Genomic DNA, 20,232 nt, shown 5'->3' with positions numbered 1-20,232 from the left:
ATTAAATACAACATTGAAAATATAAACTGCTTGTTGACAAGTGTCACAACGCGCTGTGCAGAGGGACAAGAACTGAGTGATGATGTGGACCAGCCACTTTAGTACAAAACCAGGAGATGGATTCACTTGTTACAATTCCACTGAAAGCTGTTATAAATCCTAACAACTTTTAGATGCACAAATGTACAGATGCCAGATGACTATTAGCTTTCACCAAAAGCCTTTATATGTAAAGAAAACAAAAAAGTAGACACTCTGTAAGGGATGATACGGTTCTAATCTTTATCTGAAGACAAAGTGATCAGCCAGATGGTATCTTGAGGTCTTCTGCTCTTAGAGTTAAGACTGTAATTATAAGATGGGTTTTCAGTGCAAAACAGCAAACATCTACAGATCGCTCAGTCATCACTAATCCAACCCCTGGGCCCCCAAAAGTGGAGGCAGAGGAAACATACGTAAAATCTGTGCCAACAAACATTTATTTCTCCAACTTATTGTTTTTAAAAATGTATATGCTAGAGAGAAATTCAGAAATTTATTTCACTGGGATTAGATTTGAAGACATATAACACCACTTGTCAATTCATTATGGTGTTGTGGTTTTGAAATACACTTTTTTTTTTTGAGAAAGGGTGTGGCTCTGTCACCCAGCCTGGAGTGCAATGGTGCAATCATGGCTCACTGCAGCCTTGACCTCCTGGGGTTAAGTGATCCTCCCACCTCAGCCTCCTGAGTAGCTGGGACCCCAGGTGAGTGCCACCACACCTAGCTAATTTTTTTATTTTTTGTAGAGATGAAGTCTTGCTATGTTTCTCAGGCTGCTCTCAGACTCCTGGGCTCAAGTGATCCTCCTGCCTCTGCCTCCTGAAGTGCTAGGATTACAGGCATGAGCCACCATGCGTGGTCTGAAATATACTTTCTTAGTAAACCAGTTATAACGAAAAGACTCAACCACTTCATCTAAATACTATATTTCTAAGAAAAACATGAGGAGATAGGTTTATGAGTGTTATGGGAAAATGAAAATTATAGCAAGATTATTCCAAAAATCAAGATTATGCATGCTATCACCTCAAACCAAGAAAATCACTGTTTCAGAATGATGGAACCCCACATTATTGGGCAGATGAGAGCAGTGTGGCTCAGCCTACAGTGGGAGTGAGAACCTGGAGCCCATCTCCTCGCCTCCATTCATTGCCCCCAGCCGGCTCCCTCCAGCCCACATCCCAACTCCGAGAAGCTCAGGGTCCTACCAAGAACAATTTGAAAAGCACTGGCGTGTTAGTTAATAATATAAAAATCTAGGATTAGAAACCCCAGTGATTGGAGGTGTTTTACTGTAAGAGATCAAATGACTTGCTCTCGAATAAGATTAAATGAAGAATGATTGTGCTGAAGATCTACAGAGCTGAAAATGGCTGAATTACCGTACTCAGAAATATCCGTCTCTTCTAACTTCCAGAAAGAAAACTCAACACAACAGGATAATTTGTAACCAGGCACGGTGGCGCGTGCCTGTAATCCCAGCACTTTGGGAGATCAAGGTGGGAGGATTGTTTGAGGCCAGCGAGTTTGAGATGAGCCTGGGAAACATGATGAGACCCCAGTCTCTTAAAAACAGAAAAAAAACCAAACCCCAGGATAATCTGAATTAAGCAGTTGAACAGGTGATACACACTGTGAGAATTTCCGTGAAAAATCTTTCAAGTCTAGGTAAGCGCATGTACGTGCAAACTTACTCCCTTTTACTTCATGAGGGTCTTCTGAGCACCATTATCGGCCTTCACAAGGCAGAAAACCAAGCAATGAGTAAATCTTCAGAAGAAACCATTCTCAGGAACAGAAGCAGGGTGGGGGTTCAAATACTCACTCTTTTCTACTTTCATCCGCTTTGACTCCATGAAGGCGATGTTTAATCTCTGCTCGGTGTATTCCTGAAGGAGATCTTCTCTTGCTGCCAGCATTTTCAGGGGATTTTTGGAGGCCTGAACCCGGCGCTTTGGCCTAACTGCGCGCTTGTGCTCGGCCACGGAAGACGTCAATCTGCGGATGGAAGCAGAGCCGCGGTCCAGTCTGCAACACCACCACACCTGGATGACCTGTGGGTCTTGGACTCCACAATGTATTTCCTGATTTGTTACAAATCTTGCAACTCCTCCTCCCACCACCACTCCCCTGACATGGAGTTGTAGAATCTTGGAGATGGAAAGGGATGAAAGCCCACTGAGTTCAAATCTCAGCCACGCCTGGACGCCTCCACTCAGTCATGCCCCTTGGTCTCTGCCTGGAAGGGTGTGGAGTACTTCCGGGCAGCTCACGGCTCTGCTAGACAGCTCTGGGGGTTAGGAAGCTCTTCCCTCTCCTTACTGCACCCATGTACACATCCTAATTCTCGCTTTGGAATCATACACCCATGTCTACTTGTCTGTCTCTGGCAAGCCCCTAGGGGATTTGCAGACCACGGCTCCTTGATGTAATCCTCTTCGCTCCGACTAAACTTTCTCCCTGTGCAACAGCTTTCGGTCCCCTTACTGTCTCTCCATGACTAGCTTCCACTCAACTCACTGCCCCCCTCTGAAAAATAACCACTTTTTGGAAGAATATCATCTGAAATAAAATAGGCCCGCAACCATCTGTGACCATCCTACATTTTCACAACTCTGGGGTGGAAAACCAGACTTGGTGAGGTGAGCAGACGGTGCAAAGTGATCTCCCAACAGACTCCTGCTGCCACTCTCCACCTGCAGCTGCGCGGGCCTCTGTGCCCGAAAGGCCTCTTTACATACCATGGTGTCAAGTGTGTAATATACATATATGTTTACATTATGATATACAATAATTTAAACAGTGACATTGGGTGGGCAGAAGATTGAGAAATGGTTAAACAGCTATGTATGCAAATACCCAAAATACTATTTTGAAGTAGAAAATAGCAAAGGGCTCATTTTTTAAGGTAGGAAATTAAAACATGCAAACTGAAACAAATTGAGCAAACCGGAATATGCAATGAATTTATCAGGAGCAGCTTGTAGAAAATGGTATATGTCACTCTGACAATTTCGAAGGAAAGACCCGATGGATGTGGTGGACTGCCGTGGGTGGAGCCTGTCCAGTGTGTCCTCCTCTGCTTCTGTAATAGGATCTGGATTTTCCTTTGGGGAAACCACCTCCCTGCGCCCCCACCGTGGCTCTAGAGGAGACCCAGAGACCCGCCTTTAGCCAGTCGGCATCTTCTATCCCATTGGCCACAGTGACTGGTTTAGGGATGGACACGGGACTCAAGTTGAAGCCAAGAAAATCAAACCTGGAACTTCTGCTGGGACTATTGAGAAGAGAAGCTACCTGTGCTGGGCTGGCCAGGGAGGCAGCCTTGTGACTCCACAGCTGGGTGTCCATCTGCCGCCTGGCCATTGCCTGACGGAGAGTGCGGCCAGCCCAAAGCCAAGACAGACTGTGTTCTGAGGAGCCTCTAGAACCCGAGGCCACACCTGCACTTTTCAGCGAGTGAGCCAGTCAACTCCACCGCGCTTTTCAGCGAGTGAGAGCGTAAACCCCTCCGCACTGTTCGGCGAGTGAGGCCGGTCAACTCCTCCCCACTGTTCAGCCAGTGAGCGGGTAAACCTCTCCGCACTTTTCTTTTTGCTGAAATCAGTTTGAGTTGGGATCTTCTCCTCGGCACTTGAAATTGACGGACTCCTAATACCATAATCACTTTTCCTAGTTGGTTTCGTCATGTTCCCGTGGGAAGAGAAACCCTTAGACATCAATGAGAAAACCCCCAGATCTACTGATTTTGTAAATGATTAGAAGCTAAGTAACATGCCTTACTGATTTTCTAGTGAGCTGTACTAATTTGAGCCCATCTCATCCAAATATTTTGCAACATTATGAGGAAGGATTCAATATGCCAATGAAAGACAGGCGTTGAACTCTCTGCTAAGTAATGTAACCCTAAAAACTGCAAAACAATATTCAAATTATGTGAAAAATCCAGTGACGCCCTCTTTATGGCACAGGACAAGCAACTGTGGCCCACACGGTCTGCCTGCCTGCACATCTGGTCTGCATGTTCTATCTGCTGCGAGGCTCCCTGCCCCTGGCTCCTGCAACAGCGTGCCCTGGCTCTAGAATACTAACGCCCCTGTGATGGAGTTAGAAGAAGGAGGTCACATGGGGAAAGAGCCTCGTGGATATGCTGTGTCTAGGTGAAGGAAGCCCTTCTCAGTGGAGGAAAGACGGAGACCCAAATAACTCACTTGGGTGCATAAGGATCGAAAATGACATCGAAGTCCTCGTCCAGCTCCACAGGACTTCTGGGCATATTATAATCCATGCTGCGGTAAAATTTGGCAAAAGTTTCATCATCATCTGGCTTCATCACCTCCTTCACAGATTTGCCGGTGACAGTGAGCACCGTTTCGTGCATCCCGCCAACTATCAACAAAGAAGAAAATGACATAAGAATTTTATAAAAACAAGACTCCAATTATGCTTCACAATAGTTTAAAAATTCTATTTCCTCCTAAGTTCCAGGAGTGGAAGAAACACGGTTGTGATATACAAGGTCCTGCGGTTGCTTCCCAGGCCCTTACTTAATCTCTGACATAAGGACTTCCCACCTGAACAAATCTTCTGCAGTAAAATGGTGGGAGAGAGGGAGGCTGACCTTACTGCACACACGAGCCCACTGAACGCTTCTGAACCTGCACTGGCTTCTGCTGAGGGTGGATGAACCAGCCTCGGCCTCATTCTATGTCAAGGGTCAGCAAACTTCTTCCGAAAAGGGCCAGCCAGTAAACATTTTAGGCTTTGCATGGGGAGGGGTGACATGGGGCCTATGTTGCAACTACTCAGTTCTGCTGTTATAATGCAAAAGCTACTGACCATAGTTCATGATGGGCATAGATGTGTTTCAGTAAAACTTTATTTACAAAAACAAGGCTGGGCATGGTGGCTTACGCTTATAATCTCAGCACTTTGGGAGGCTGAGGCTGGGGGATCGCTTGAGCCCAGGAGTTCAGCCTGAGCAACATAGTGGGATTCCATCTCTACAAAAACAGAAACAAAAATTAGCCAGGCTTGGTGGTGCACGCCCATAGTCCCACCTACTTGGGAAGCTGAGGTGGGAGGATTGCTTGAGTCCAGGAGTTCAAGGCTACAGTGAACTACGATGGCACCACTGCAATCCAGCCTGGGTGACAGAGCAAGACCCTGTCTCTTAAAAACAAACAAACAAGAAAAAACAAAAGCAGGTGGGCAGCTGGATTTGGCAGTGGCCATCGCTTGCTGACCCGCGGGCTAGATCGCTGCTCCATGTGTGTAATAAATGCTTTGCTGATTGGCATTCCTTGCCTACCCAGATCAGTGATTAAATTACACTTTTATATTTCTGTTCAGTGGTGACTGTATTATTTTCCATCTTTTAGTGGTCACTGTCAATAGTAGGGACTCCCAGCGCCTAATATTTGGTAAGTTTCTAGGAATGGACATTTTAATCAAGAGATAAAAGGCTGTTTTTGCATATTGCTCTTTTATTTTGTATACCTCCTTGACTTTTATATTGAAACATTTATTTCAATATTCATTTGCCATAATTTTCTTTTTGAAATCATTTGTGATTATATGAAATAATATTAGCTTTTACCTTATTGGAAATTGGTAACATACAATTTAAAGTTCACCAGGCCCAAGATCACGTTGATTTTGCCGACATATAATAATCTGCTTTCAGAGTTATAATCAAAATCACTCAACTCACAATTCCTATTGGATTACACCCCAAGGGTTTAGATTCAAGAAAAAAAATGTATTATTGGAAGTCCCCAATTTATACGTTATCAAGTGAGTCAGGGCTTGTTAATCTAATCAGTCTTGACCAAAACTTCATTTTTTGAAGATAACAACAAAGATAATGATTACAGTATGAATTAGTAAAGCCATAATGGAAAGAAAACAATTTAGCTGAGGAAGAAAAGCAATCAGAATTTGGATTTAGAGATTCTGAGAGCAAAGCCTTCTGGCTTCCAGTAGGTACCTTTGTTATTCAGCCTTCTCAGAAAGGTTTCCAGCCTGTCCAACTTCAGGTCCGATTCTAACTGCATATCTGGTCTGGCTTCGATATCTAGGCAAGCAAAAACTGTCAGTGAGACCGCATCACTAAGGCCTCTTCTGATCAGGCTTGGCATGGCCGGGGCCTTGGTGACTTACCTTCCAGGGGTTTGGAAACGGGTGTGGTGCCTCTTGTTTTACTGCAAATGGGTGAGGCTACTGGGGTTATGGCAGTGGGTGACGCCAAACCTGTGGAACACACAGACGAGCTACTGAGCATCTCAAGGTCACTTCTGGAAATCTCCGGAACCCTGATGAATCTCCAGGAGTCCCAGGGTAGACGGTACAACCTATAAGAATGTACACACATGCAGGCACACACGCGCACTTCACAGGTACGGCGACTGTGGGACAACCAACTGCAAATGTAGACAGGATTTTATTATTTCCAAGGACTGTAGTGGCTGACAAGCTGATATTCCAGAATGAATGCTGAAGACGTGGGAAAACATGTCCATGACACGTTAACTTGGGCAAATGCAGCTGTGAGTTCTGAGGCCCTTTGGGGATGGCAGGGGCAGCTGACAGTGCACTGGTGCCATCTGCAGAATGAGCTGTGTCACACTTGCCAGCAAGTGGCCCCCAGCACTGAAGCTCTCCTTCAGGCTGAGGGGAGGGAGGGACAGTGGCCTTGGGGACATTACACAGAGAGTAATCCAAGGAGGGCCAACCTTTCAGAAGAAACCACAGACCAGGGCAGGTCTGGACCGACTGTGCGTGTCGGAAGGTCCTGTCCATCTCCCATGTGGGCAGAAACAGGAAATGTTTTTCCTCGTATATTTACTGAGAAGCAGGGTGAGGAATCTTTAAAAGGGCAAATGGTAAGAGACATACGAAAGGGAAAGGGAGGAATTCCAGCATGAAGAAAGTATCCAGCTGGAAGAAGAAAACTTGGTAAAGAGAAGGATGAGTATCGCTTCCCTAACCTAAGTGGAAGGCATTGGAAAGAAAACTAGTGCATTTACAAAAAAAAAAATGAGATGTGAATGTTCTCTGTACTCATTTGTAATAAATGTGAAATCCTTAGATGACATTGCCACTTAGATGACAATGCATCCCTGGACGAACAACATCCAGAGAATATGCAAATCACTATTGTAAGGAAAACCAAATGAATGAATGATTCTGCTCCTTCCTCCTGTGAATGGGAGAAGTATTACAGCATAAAAATTTAATAAAAAATACCATTAAATGGTTTAAAACTCAAGTGTTAGTAATATTCTACAAGAACTTCTCATTATGTACATATATTTGATTGGTGATGTCAATAAAAGTTTTAAAATTTGTTTCAATTACCAGACCTGCAAAGGGTTTATATCCATGAGAAAGTAAACTTTATTGAAAGACGATAAAGATAAATAAAATCTGGTATCACGGAGTGGGCAGGGAAATCATCACTCACTAGAAGGATGCTTAAGAGACATCAGAGGAGTTCATGAGCACAGAGGCCGTTAACTCCGCAGCTAATAAGCAGGACTGACTCTGAAGATTGGTTTCCAAAGCAACCGGAGAAATCCCTCCCTGTCCTGGCCAGTGCCAGGCAAACCCCGCTGCCATGGCTCCCCCTGCTGGTGGTTCAGGCACTGGCACTATGCGAAAATGCTCCCCAGCCTGCCAAGGATCCTTAGGGAATGAATGGCTCATGGCGGGGAGATGCAAATTACAAAACATTAAAACAAAACAAAGATCTCCCCGATAGCTTTTTTCAATGAATTCTAGGTACAACAACCAGTCACGTACTCTCTTCGGGAACATTTTCACAGATGTCAGTGTGGACAAGGGCAGTGGCATTTGGTAGTAAGAACTCACCTACAAATACATTAGGGTTTTTAAGATGGAAGAAAGAAAAGAAACCAAAGCAGGAAATCATCAAGATAAAAGTCCGGGCTAGAAGTTGGAAAACCTGAGGTCAGGTTCAAGTTCTCAGCTCCAGTTCTACTTAGCCACTCTGCGCCTAAGGAGGTGCTTCTGTTAAAGAAGGGTTGGGACTCACGTTAAAGGAGTTTAAACACGATTATCCAGTTCTGTGATCTGACGCAGGAAATTGGCAAATGGTACCTCATTCTGTGTGAATAAATTCTCTTCTCTTATCTTTTCACAATTCCAAGATGAGGTAAGAATAGATTTGTTAGAAAGGATTCCCCACTAAGATTTGAGTTAATCACAATTCAGGGATTTCCATGCCTCGCTCCTTCCCTTCCTTCCACAAACATTCATTATGTACCTATAATGAGTTAGGTACTCAGTCATAAAAGTGTGGATCCGTGAAGGTTCTGAGAAAAAGAAAAGCTAAACCCACAAGTTTGATGACAAGATGTTAAGATGAAGTGAATGTGAAAATGTATACCACCAAGTTGGGAAATTTACTTTGAAATAATAGCTTAGAAAATGATGGCATGTGCATACAGATGACAAAGGGACCCTAAATTTTAATCATTTCCTGCGGGATAGGAAATAAAGCCCCAAACACTCTTATGAAGCCTCAAAGCTCTCCAATAACTTTACTAACCATGTGATATGTAAGTCAGTTTCATACATTTTTGAATACAGGCATCAAATCAGTTCCAAGAGCTCAGCAGCAGAGGACTGCAGCAGGGACGCCCCACTGCCTTGGAACTGAGGACACCTTTTAGACATCTATTAAAGCATATACGGAATTGGCTTTGCTCGGTCAGAGAAATCAGGTTTCATGGAGAAGAACCTAGGAATTAACCTAAAAGGAAGAGGGGATAAACTTCTTTATTGTGAAAGGCTGACTTAGGGTAGGTATGTAGTTGCTGGGTCACAAGGAAATGGAAACGATTTAAAAGTAATTATGGGCCGGGTGGGGTGTCTCATGCCTGTAATCCCAGCACTGTGGGAGGCAGAGGCGGGTGGATCACCTGAGGTAAGGAGTTTGAGACCAGCCTGACAAACATGGCGAAACCCCATCTCCATTAAAATTACAAAAATTAGCCATGTGTGGTGGCATCTGCCTGTAATCCCAGCTACTCAGGAGTCTGAGGCAAGAGAATCGCTTGAACTCGGGAGGCAGAGTTTGTAGTGACCTGAGATCACATCACTGCACTCCAGCCTGGGAGACAGAGCTAGACTCTGTTCCCCCACAAACCAAAATAATAATAATAATAATAATTATGGGGGCTGGGCACGGTGGCTTACACCTGTAATCCCAGCACTTTGGAAGGTCGAAGCAGGTGGATCACCTGAGGTCAGAAGTTTGAGACCAGCCTGGCCCACATGGTGAAACTCCATCTCTACTAAAATTATTAAAAACGAGCTAGGTGTGGTTGTGGCTGCCTGTAATCCCAGCTACTTAGGAGGCTGAGGCAGGAGAATTGCTTGAACCCGTGAGGCGGAGGCTGCAGTGAGCCGAGATCACACTATTGCACTCCAGCCTGGGCAACAAGAGTGAAAGTCCGTCTAAATAAATAAATAGATGTAATTATGGGAAAGGACCAAAATTTGTTAGCAGATTTGAATTGCTTTTGAAACCGACACTTGCACTCAATTCCAAATGGGTAAGTTTTGAAAACAGTGACAAAATGAACTATGTGTCACTGTTTTATGACCTTCAATTATTTCCAAGAATCATATAAAGTTTAAAGAAGATGCTATTTATGAAGAAAAGATACTCAGTAGGAATATCTCGCAGAACCTACACAAAAAACATTTATAGAATGTTAGTAAGTTTAAAAAAATTTAAAAGAAGGCTGGGCATGGTGTCTCACGCCTGTAGTCCCAGCTACTTAGGAGGCTGAGGTGGGAGGATCACTTAAATCCAAGAGCTTGAGACCAGCCTGGGCAACACAGTGACACCCCATTTCTACATAAAAAATTTTAAAAAGCCAGGCATAGTGTTGCACACCTATAGTCCCAGCTACTAGAGAGGTTGTGGTGGGAAGACTGCCCCAGCCCATGAGTTCGAGGCTGCAGTGAGCCATGATTGAGCCACTGCACTCCAGCCTAGGCAAAAGAGCAAGACCCTGTCTCTTAGAAAAAACTTAAAAAGGCCATGGTTTTGTCTTTTAAATTGAGTTATCACGTACATGCCCTCCATGGGTGAGTGTGCACACACACACATACACACACACACACGCTGACCTTTCTTCAGCATCCTGCCAGCCACAGTGAACTGGGTGGAGTCGTTGGCCGCTCCTCTGCCTCTCGTCTTCCAGGCCTCCTCTCTCACAGTGATGAGCTGCTTCCTTTCCTCAATCGTCATCTGGCTCTCTCGACTTTCTGTGACCCTCTGTTCATAAATGTACAGAAGAGAAAACAGGAGAGAGAAATGACAGCGGTGTGGATCTCAGCCTGCAGCATTTCATGAGTGAAAAAAGCAGGTAGACAAAGAGGAGTAAGTATATTGTCCAAAGATGTTCAAAAATGTTCTATCTGAAATGGGCTCGGCTTCCTTACATCCAGGTTGGGTCGGAGATCACCACTGGCGATACTGAAACTTTAGATGAACACCTTTGTCCTGTGACTTACCGGTTGGGGGCACTGGAGCACCAAAACAATCCTTTGTAAACACAAACAGTTCAAAATAGATTGTTTTCAGGCCCTGGACTCTACAGGGTTTTAAAGTTTCTCTGCCTTATCCCATCTAGTTAAACTCTGTTAACTGGGAGATTTTTATCCCTATATACTCACAAAGAAGATGATCAGTCTAGAAAACTCTATCCATGTGAGCACACAAGGAACTTGCCCAGTTAGAAGGAGGGAGGCTGGTTAGGAATAAGGGGCAGGAGAAGGTTTGCTGGGACTCTGCTTGCTTTTTCCTGCAGTCATGATGTTCTGTGGGCAGGTAAGCAACCAGGAGAGCCCACGGAAGTGGCTTTAAGCTGTGAGAGATCTCACGTTGAGGATGAACTATGCTGTAGACCTACATGCACGATAACATTCTACTGAAAATGCTTTCAACAGTTTCTAATTGGAAAGTTTTTGGAGATATCTGCTTCTTCCATTTCCAAGCCTTTGGTGACGCTCATTAGACTTGCTGTTGGGGATGTGGCAGGAGGGGAAGGGGAAGAAGCTACAGGGGACTCAAAGGGCATCAGGAAAGGAGAAGGGGCTCAGGACAGGCCTGGGATGGGGAGATGGGGCTGAGGAGGGAGGGAGAGGAGCAGGGATGGAGGCAGAGGACAGGGCTCATGCCAGTGAGTGATGCGTATTGGGGAGAAGAGTGTAGGTGGCGGTCGCGGGTGATAACCAGGGCAGGAGGTCCTCAAACGCTGGCCGGCAGAGTTTGCTTTCCCTCCTCCTTCAAGCCATCCCTCCCTGCACCACAAGACCCCTGTCTATGGCGAGGCACAGGGCTGGGTGGGGAGCCGGGGAGCTGTGGAGCTAATGCCAAGGAAGGAAGAGCGGAAAGGTGCCCCCTCCAGAGAAGAAGCCACATCCCTGGCTGTCACCTGCAGGTCTCTGGGAGGGGCTCTGGAGGCTGGCGATGGCCTCCCAGCTTTGCCCTCTTGCTTTCCCCTGTCTCTCGGACCCGAGGAAGGCCATTGCTGCTAGTGCATCCGCTTTCAAACTACTGAGCACTACTCAACTTCTAGCAGGTCCTCCAGCTTTTCTGCCTTCCTAAGGCGTTTTCCTGGGCTGAGAAGTCACCGTGGATCGGTGTGATCCTAAGGCCTCGTGCTGACACAGGGGAGCACTCGGAGATCCCCGAGTGAAGCCCATCCTAGAGATTCTCTTCCCCGAGGCCTTTCCACCTCACTATGGCAAACCACTTCCCTTACCTGACCCGAGAGAGAACTTCCCGATTCAGGAGGGACAGGAAGAGAGTGGAGATGCGGACAGTTCATTTTCTTAACCCCCTAGAATGATGGGGGTTGATAGAGGAAAGGCACCTTCCCTTCATTTCCAGCAGCACAAAACCAGGTCTACACTGGGAAGATTTGGTTTAAGCTATGAACGTGGACTTCTCCATCATCTAAGTGATGAATCTTTCTTTCACAGGATTCTTTTATAAAACCCTCATACCCAGAAGTGATTTTGAGGTCCCTGCTAATTTAAATTAGGTTAAAAACCTTTTCCTAAAGAGATATGACAACCAAACGTGATGCATGATCCTCGATTGAATCCCAGATGGGGTGGGGGCTACAAAGGGCATTATTGGAGAAAATCGACATAATTTTAAGATAGATGTGGATCAGATAAATATTGCATCAACATTAACTTCCTCATGTTGATCACTGTACCATGATTATGGGAGGAAATATCTTTGGCTTTAGGAAATAAAGTCAAATCTTGAAAGGTAGAAGAGCACAACGTTTCCAAACTACTGGCATATAGTTGGGATGGGAAAAACGAGATGGGGGAAGAGAAGGCAAGAAAGTGGGGTGAGGGGTCGAGGGGAGAAGGGAAGGAGAGTGAAGGAAGGGGCCAATGTCAACAATGAGTGGTTCTGGTAAAGGGTATGAAAGTGTTCTGTCTATGATGGAAATTTTTCTGTAAGTTTAACATTTTATCAAAATTAAAAGTTACTAAAAATTTTTCCTGAAAACCTTAACATTTCCCCTCATGATCGGTGAGAAGTCCCGAATTCCAAATAGGGCAGATTTAAGGGTCAAACTCTTCCACAACCACAGAGATTTATGGAAAGAAAATATTGTAATCTGACTTAAAAATTGTTTTTTATGTTATTCACATGTAGTTAAACTCTAAAGGAAGAAATTATAAAGCAAACATTAAGTAATAGAAATAAAGTGAAAGTAACAAAGTTGTACTTTTCAGTTTTCAAAAACGCTAAGATCATTTCGAATTCTACACACTATGAAAGAAATTTAGCTTTGCCCCTTCCTTAAGAGAAATTTCATTCCCTCATCACTGCATACAGCCTCAAGTAGCCTGAACAAAAGATGAAGAAAAGATCACAGGTCAAGGCTCAGACCTCAAAGCAACTGTTTTCCAATCCTGTCACCATCTACCAGCTCCTAAGATGAAAGGAAGGGAATAAAGTGAAATCTTATTCTGGTACAGCCCTGAGGCATGTGAGAAAGAAGAGAATTCAGGTTGAAGCCTGACACAGAGACAAACAGTCCATTTAGACAGAGCCTGTGTGCTGTGTAAATGCTCTGTTTTCTTCTCTGAACCTCAGTATTATTAAATATTAAGATAGGCTGGGCGCGGTGGCTCAAGCCTGTAATCCCAGCACTTTGGGAGGCCGAGACGGGCGGATCACGAGGTCAGGAGATCGAGACCATCCTGGCTAACACGTCTCTACTAAAAAAATACAAAAAACTAGCCGGGCGAGGTGGCGGGCGCCTGTAGTTCCAGCTACTCGGGAGGCTGAGGCAGGAGAATGGCGTAAACCCGGGAGGCGGAGCTTGCAGTGAGCTGAGATCCGGCCACTGCACTCCAGCCCCAGCCACAGAGCAAGACTCCGTCTCAAAAAAAAAAAAAAGATACCACTATTGCTGGAGTAAAGAAAAAGGAGTGACTTGACTTCTGAGAACACAGATGAACTAGTGCTACATACCTGGTACATAAACTATTTATATTTAGCTGGGAAAAACTGTTCAGAAGTAAAAACACATAATTTTTTGAAATTTTAATTTTGAAGTGATGAAAGAGAAACACCTTTAGCAGATGTCAATTTCTTTTAAACTTAACAATATGTGGAGAGATATTCCATGTTCATGGATAAGAAGACTCAATTTTGTCAAGATGGCAGGTTTTCGCAACTTGATCTGTAAATTCAATGCAGTTCCAAAGTCCCAGCAAGATATGCTGTAGACTGACCAACTGATCTTAAAGTTTACATGGAGAGGCAAAAGACCCAGAATAGCCAACACAACACTGAAGGGGAAGAAAAAAGTTGGAGGACCAACACCAGCCAACTTCAAGACTCACTGTAAAGCCTCGGTGATCAAGATTGTGTGGTACTGATGAAAGAACAGTTAAATAGATCAATGATAAGTTCACATAAATTTAGCCAACAGATCTTTGAGAAAGGAGCAAAAATATTAGAATGAAGAAAAGATAGTATTTTCAACAAATGATGCTGGAATAACTGGACACTCACATGTAAAAAAAAAAAATCTAGATACATTCCCAAAAATTAACTCAAAATGGATCACAAAGGCCTAAATGTAAAAATCAAAACTATGAAACTCCTAGAAGATAACATAGGATAAAATTTAGATTATCTTGGGTTTGGTAATTAGTGTTTAGATATAACACCAAAGGCAATATCCACAGAAGAAATAACTGATAAGCTGAACTTCACTGAAATTAAAAACTTCTGTAAAAGACACTGTTAAAGGAATGAGAAGACAAACTACAGAATGAAGGAATGGGAGAAAATATTTGCAAAAGACATATCTGATAAAGGACTACTGCCCTAAATATACAAAGAACTGTTAAAACTCAACAATATGAAAATGAACAACCAGATTAACAAATGGGAAAAGTATCTGAATAGATACCTCACCAAAGAAGATCTGAGATGGAAAATAAGCACATGGAAATATGATCAACATCATATCTGCAAATCTCATCATTCGAGATTTGTGAATTAAAACAAGGTGACATTATTGCACATCAATCAGGATGGCAAAAATGCAAACACTGACAACACCAAATGCTGGCAAGGACATGGAGCAACAGGAACTCTTATTCATTGCTGGTGGAAATGCAAAATGGTGCAGCCACTTTGGAAGACAGTTTGGAGGTTTCTCACAGAACTCAACATACTCTTACCGTGTGATAACAGCAATCATGCTCCTTGATACTCAAATGACTTGAAAACTTACATCCAAATAGAAGCCTGCACATGGATGCTTCTAGCACTTTATTCATAATTGTCAAGACTTGGAAGCAACCAAGCTGTCCTCCAGTAGATGAATAGATAAACTGTGGCATGTCCAGATAATGATATATTATTCGGCAATACAAAGAAAAAACTTTAAAGCCATAAAAAGACACAGTGGAGGCTCACGCCTGTAATCACAACACTCTGAGAGGCCGAGGTGGGTGAGTCACCTGAGGTTAGGAGTTTGAGACCAGCCTGGCCAACATGGCGAAACCCCATCTGTACTAAAAACACAAAAAAATTACCTGGGTGTGGTGGCGGGCGCCTGTAATCCCAGCTACTCAGGAGGCTGAGGCAGGAGAATTGCTTGAACCCGGGAGGTGGAGGTTGCAGTGAGCCAAGATTGCACCACGGCACTTCAGCCTCGGTGACAGAGTGAAGCTCTGTCTCAATAATAATAATAATAATAATTGAAAAATAAATAAAAATTTAAAAAGACACAGAGGAATCTTAAATGCATATTACTCAATGGAAGAAGCCAATCTGAAAAGGTTACATACTGTGTGATTCCAATTCAATGACATTCCGGAAAAGGCAAAACTATGAGACAGTAAAAAATGACAGGTTGCCAAGGACTGGGAAGTGAGAGTGTTGAACAGGCGGATCTTCAGGGCAGGGCAATGATTCCGTATGGTAGTGTAATGGCGGACATATGTCATTACGTATTTGTCAAAACCGAGAGAATGGACCGCACCAAGAGTAAATTTTAACATAATCTATGAACTTTGGGGATAATGATGTGTCAATGTAGGTTCATCAATGGTAGCACATGTGCCACTCCGGAGGGGTGTTGGTAATTGGGGAGGCTGTGTGTGCGAGGGCAGGGATGATGTAGGAACTCTTTGTACTTTCTGCTCTGAACCTACAACTGCTCCAAAAAAAGAAATTCTACTAAAAAATATATCTAGTTGTCCCTCAGTGCCTATGGGGGACTGGTTCAAGGACCTCCCACAGATACCAAAATCCACAGATGCTCAAGTCCCTGATATAAAAAGGTGTAGGATTTGCACACGGCCTGTGCACATCCTCCCCGTGTACTTTAAATCGTTTCGTGATTCCTTGTAATACCTAATATAAGGTAATGCTATGTAAATAGTTGTCCTGCTATATTGGTTTTTTAATTTTTTAATTGTTGTATTGTTCTTTGTATTGGCTTTATTCCCAAGTATCCCTAGTTGGTTGAATCCTTGGATGCGGAACCGGAAGAGATGAAGGGCTGACTGTAAACACTTAAAGACTTCAATAATATATCTTTTCCTTTAAAGTTTAATATTGGCTTATTTCAAAGAAACACAAGCTCATTTCCCCCCGTTCGTGATGGGATAGGAAGTTTGCTCCAGATTTCAGCCTCTTTCTTGGGGTAGACACTGGCTGGGTATGTGGGACCTGGGCTCTTACAACCAGCATTTCCAGCTTCAGGGAAAGGAACCAGCAGAGTGAGGGAAAGGCCGCCCCAGGGAGAAGAAGTGGGGAGCTTCCATTTGTGAAGAGGCAAGATGACGACGGGAGGACCCCAGACACCTTCTCTGTCAGCTTCGCACGTGAAACCCTGAGCCGCTCATTCAGCAACTGCTGGTGCTGCCAGAGCAGGCCCATCACGGCACTGTCAGAGGCCACCTGAGAGCTAAGAAAGTCCCAGTCCTGCTGGGGAGACGAGGTCCTAGAGGGAGGGGACAGAGGGCCTACAAGGAAGGGGACAGAGGGTCTACGAGGAAGGGGACAGAGGGTCTATGAGGAAGGGGACAGAGGGTCTATGAGGAAGGGGACAGAGGGTCTATGAGGAAGGGGACAGAGGGTCTATGAGGAAGGGGACAGAGACCCTATGAGGGAGAGGACAGAGGGCCTAGAGGGAGGGACAGAGGCCCCAGGAGGGAAGTGATGGGGCAAAGCATGGCAGGGAGGAGTCGGGAGCCTGGCATTCATGGAAAAGTGGATGTTGCCACTTTGCAGAGCTGTTTTGACACCAAGGACATTCCACGGGGAATTAAAAAAAACAGCCATTCCTATTTTTCATGTTATTCACCCACAGAGTGGCTCAGCCCAGGCCAGGTCTGTCCTCTGGGGTGGGGTTCAGAGGGGCTACAGCAAGGATGGAGGAAAGGGACAGGGGGTCCATGGTCTCTAGTTTTAATAGGTCCATTGGAACCAGCTCCTCCTGGTTCTTTAATAGGGTCACTGGAGGGGCCTCCCCTTGCTGAGTCTTCCTCCCTGTCCCTCCACACTCCAAACCACCTCCACTATATCCTCCTCCTCTAGGAACTGAGCAGGACAACATCCTCACTGAGCCGGAGCGAAGAACACGGCCACCTCTCCTGGGCTCCTGACTCAGGATCCAAGCTTGGAGGCTGAAAGGGGCACTCTCCCCTTAAACCAGTTTCATGACTATGAGGGGAATTAATGCCATCAAGTCCACCTGAAAATCTGAGCCAAGGATCAGTGTGTGTGCATGACTGACCCTAAATACATGAAGAACCAATTAAACACACACAAGTGCACACATTTACAGACACAGACACATACTCTCATAGACACACACACACTCATACACACACTCTCATAGATACACACTCAGAAACACACTCATAGATACACACACACTCTCATGGACACACACACAATTGTACTGCAACATACACACACACACACACCCCTCTCTTTCATAGTGAAATGCAGCAAATAAGTTATTTTCCAAAATTAAAACAGAAGTTCTTTTCCTATTGCTTAGAACTTGCAGTGAGGCTTAAGATGAGTGGCTTTTCCTCACCTGATTAATCGACACAAAAGACAGGTATTTATGGGCAGCAGGAATAGCAGGAGAATAAGTAGAAGCATATACAGGTTCCTACAGAGCAAAGCAAGAGGATTTAAGGTGAAAAGAGATTTATCAGAGCAGGGCCGGGCAGGGACATGGGGGAGGGTGAGACAAAACAATGATTTTTTCTAACAGAATGTTAATTTACTCATTGCAACTTCAGTTCTCTTTTCAAGAGAGTCCTCCCTTGAATGCTAATGCTAAAATAAATTCACACAAGCGCAGTAAATATACCTGAGTCAGCTTTGTGCAGTAATTAAATGAGTTAATTTATAGAAGATTGTCAGTTACAGAGAGGGAAACCATTAATTTCACTGACAATTTTAACATTTAACAGAAAATATTATCTTCTTAAAAGTATTTTCATTACATGATTTAAAAAATAACTGAAGGGCACAGGCTCAGCTCTCCACTCTGGACAAAGGCTGTGTCTGGTCTGGAGATAAAAAAGCACCAGAGAGGGCACACGAAGGAACCACCCAGGATCAGAATTACCCACGCAAAGTGTAATTCTGGCCACCATCTAGAGTACACCTGTGTTAGAGTCAGGCTTACCCAAAGCAGATTAGAAATGGCAATATCATCCGCAACTCCTCCTTCTTCCTACAGGTTAAAACAAACAGGGAACATTGCAGAGTATTGGAAGAGAAGAGCCTCGTCAGGGCGTCGCAATCGCCTTCAAGTATTTCATGCCTGGGTTCAAACAGCAGCATGCACGTGCTCACACAATGCAGTGATGTGAACCTCAGGCCAACTCATTCCCTGACGGCAGAATGAGCATCTGGAGTTTAGAGGGCGTTCCACCAGCCTTTCTCTCCCTGTCATCCTCGCACTTTAAAGTGACTTTTAAATTCTCCTGAATTGTGATCTGGAATTTCAATGGCAGCAAACACGGAGAATATAAATGTGCCAGATTCACCTTTCTTGAAATTTCAGGGACTGTCATAGATCTGAGCTGGGTGCACTGACCTCAAAGCTACTGAAGCACAGTAGGATATCCAGTTCCCATCTGGAACTCAGAAACAGACACAGGGTTTTAATGGCCAAGTCTATAAATGGTTTTCACTTCTTGGAAAAGGTCTGATTCACTGGATGACTATCTTCACAAAAGACGTGGGAGCCACCGTGTGTGCCTTAACGTCGAATAAACCGAAATAGGGTTGGAATTGAAAATAACTATTTGGTGAAAATAAATACATAACTGAAAGCTAGTTGTAACAGAGACTCCTGCCAAACCACTTCTGAGAGACTTTGCTTCATTTGATTTCTCTCTCTCTGGTGGAATGAGTTACTCTGGAGGAAAGTGTACACAAGTCATGCTCAAGTGCACATAAACCACAGCATGCAGACCAGACCAAATCCACAAAACAGACAGCTTTACCATCTTTAGATCAAGTACATATGCTACGAGACTCACACATGTTTAAGTCAGGTTAGCCTGGCCTAGACTAAACCAAGAACAGGAGAAAGATAAGAAGGCCCGCAAGGAAGAGAAAGAAAGAGAAAGCTGGGGGGAGGGGGTGGGGAGGGGGAGAGAGAGAGAGAGAGAGAGAGAGAGAGAGAGAGAGAGAGAGAGAGAATACCTAAACAGTTTTGCACAGGAAATGACAGAGCTGGCTAGGTAAACAACTAGTGTTCTTAAGCTCTAGATCATCAATCCTCATTTTGGGGGGTGGGGGGAAAATGGGGAAAGAAAAGAAGGAACTGCCGGTAAGTTTTCCATTCCCTGAGATGTGCCTGATCTTTTAGTATAGAAATGAAAACTCCAGCTTAGTATCTATTCAGGGGTCCAAAAAATTTTTTTTGTTTTTGTTTGAGACAGGGTCTTGCTTTGTCACCTGGGCTGGAGTGCAGTGGCACAAATACTGCTCATTGCAGCCTCAACTTCCTGGGCTCAAGCGATCCTCCTGCATCAGCCTCCCAAGTAGCTGGGACCACAGGTGCGTACTACCACACTCAGTTAATTTTTGTAAACATGGGGTTTTACCACATTGCCCAGGCTGGTCTCAAACTCCTGGGCTCAAGTGATCCTCTTGCCTTGGCCTCCCAGTGTTGGGATTACAGGCACGGCCATTGCGCTTGGCCCCAAAGTAAATCTTAACATAACAAAAGACCCAAAATGAGATGCTGGCTGGGGCACCTCAAAGATGTTTTCTTTTGAGACCAATCCATTGACAGAAACAAAATAGTTATAGACTTTACAAGACATCCTTTAATGTATTTTTTAACATGACTCCAAGAAAATTTCAAAATGACCTATGTGGCACACATTCTATTTTTATTGGATGGTGCTGACTTCCATGCTGCATGTATTTTCATAGGAACAATGGAAGGAACTTCTAGAGTTCCCTCTGTTTCCTGCCTCTTCTACATTTCCACAGACTGCACACTCAAAAGGAACGCAGGAACTGTGAAGGGCGTGATGAGCTGACCGTAACACCGGCTCCTTTCTGCCCTTGGTGCTAAAGATGGAAGGTTCCGGTACCTGCTCTCC

At 44.4% G+C, this 20,232-nt stretch overlaps 1 protein-coding gene across 6 annotated transcripts in view; it reads right to left on the bottom strand.

The window, feature by feature from the left end:
• LOC104668646 (supervillin) overlaps positions 1–20,232 on the bottom strand; it is a 286,257-nt gene that overhangs the window by 30,892 nt on the left and 235,133 nt on the right. For 3 of the 6 annotated variants that reach the window (XM_030941487.1, XM_030941488.1, XM_030941489.1), the window contains 7 exons: positions 18,294–18,341; positions 17,691–17,768; positions 10,210–10,357; positions 6,208–6,297; positions 6,035–6,121; positions 4,257–4,434; positions 1,871–2,043 (listed from right to left, as the gene is read on the bottom strand). In XM_030941487.1, coding sequence (XP_030797347.1) covers positions 1,871–2,043; positions 4,257–4,434; positions 6,035–6,121; positions 6,208–6,297; positions 10,210–10,357; positions 17,691–17,768; positions 18,294–18,341 — 802 coding nt within the window. The remainder of the gene's footprint in view (positions 1–1,870; positions 2,044–4,256; positions 4,435–6,034; positions 6,122–6,207; positions 6,298–10,209; positions 10,358–17,690; positions 17,769–18,293; positions 18,342–20,232) is intronic. The other 3 variants (XM_030941491.1, XM_030941492.1, XM_030941490.1) reach the window with 1 other exon arrangement.

This window comes from Rhinopithecus roxellana, chromosome 11, assembly GCF_007565055.1.
Source record: "Rhinopithecus roxellana isolate Shanxi Qingling chromosome 11, ASM756505v1, whole genome shotgun sequence".
In the NCBI taxonomy this organism is placed as follows: Eukaryota; Metazoa; Chordata; class Mammalia; order Primates; family Cercopithecidae; genus Rhinopithecus; species Rhinopithecus roxellana.
Note: the sequence above shows the minus strand (reverse complement) of the source record. Positions and strands in the feature narration are given on the sequence as shown.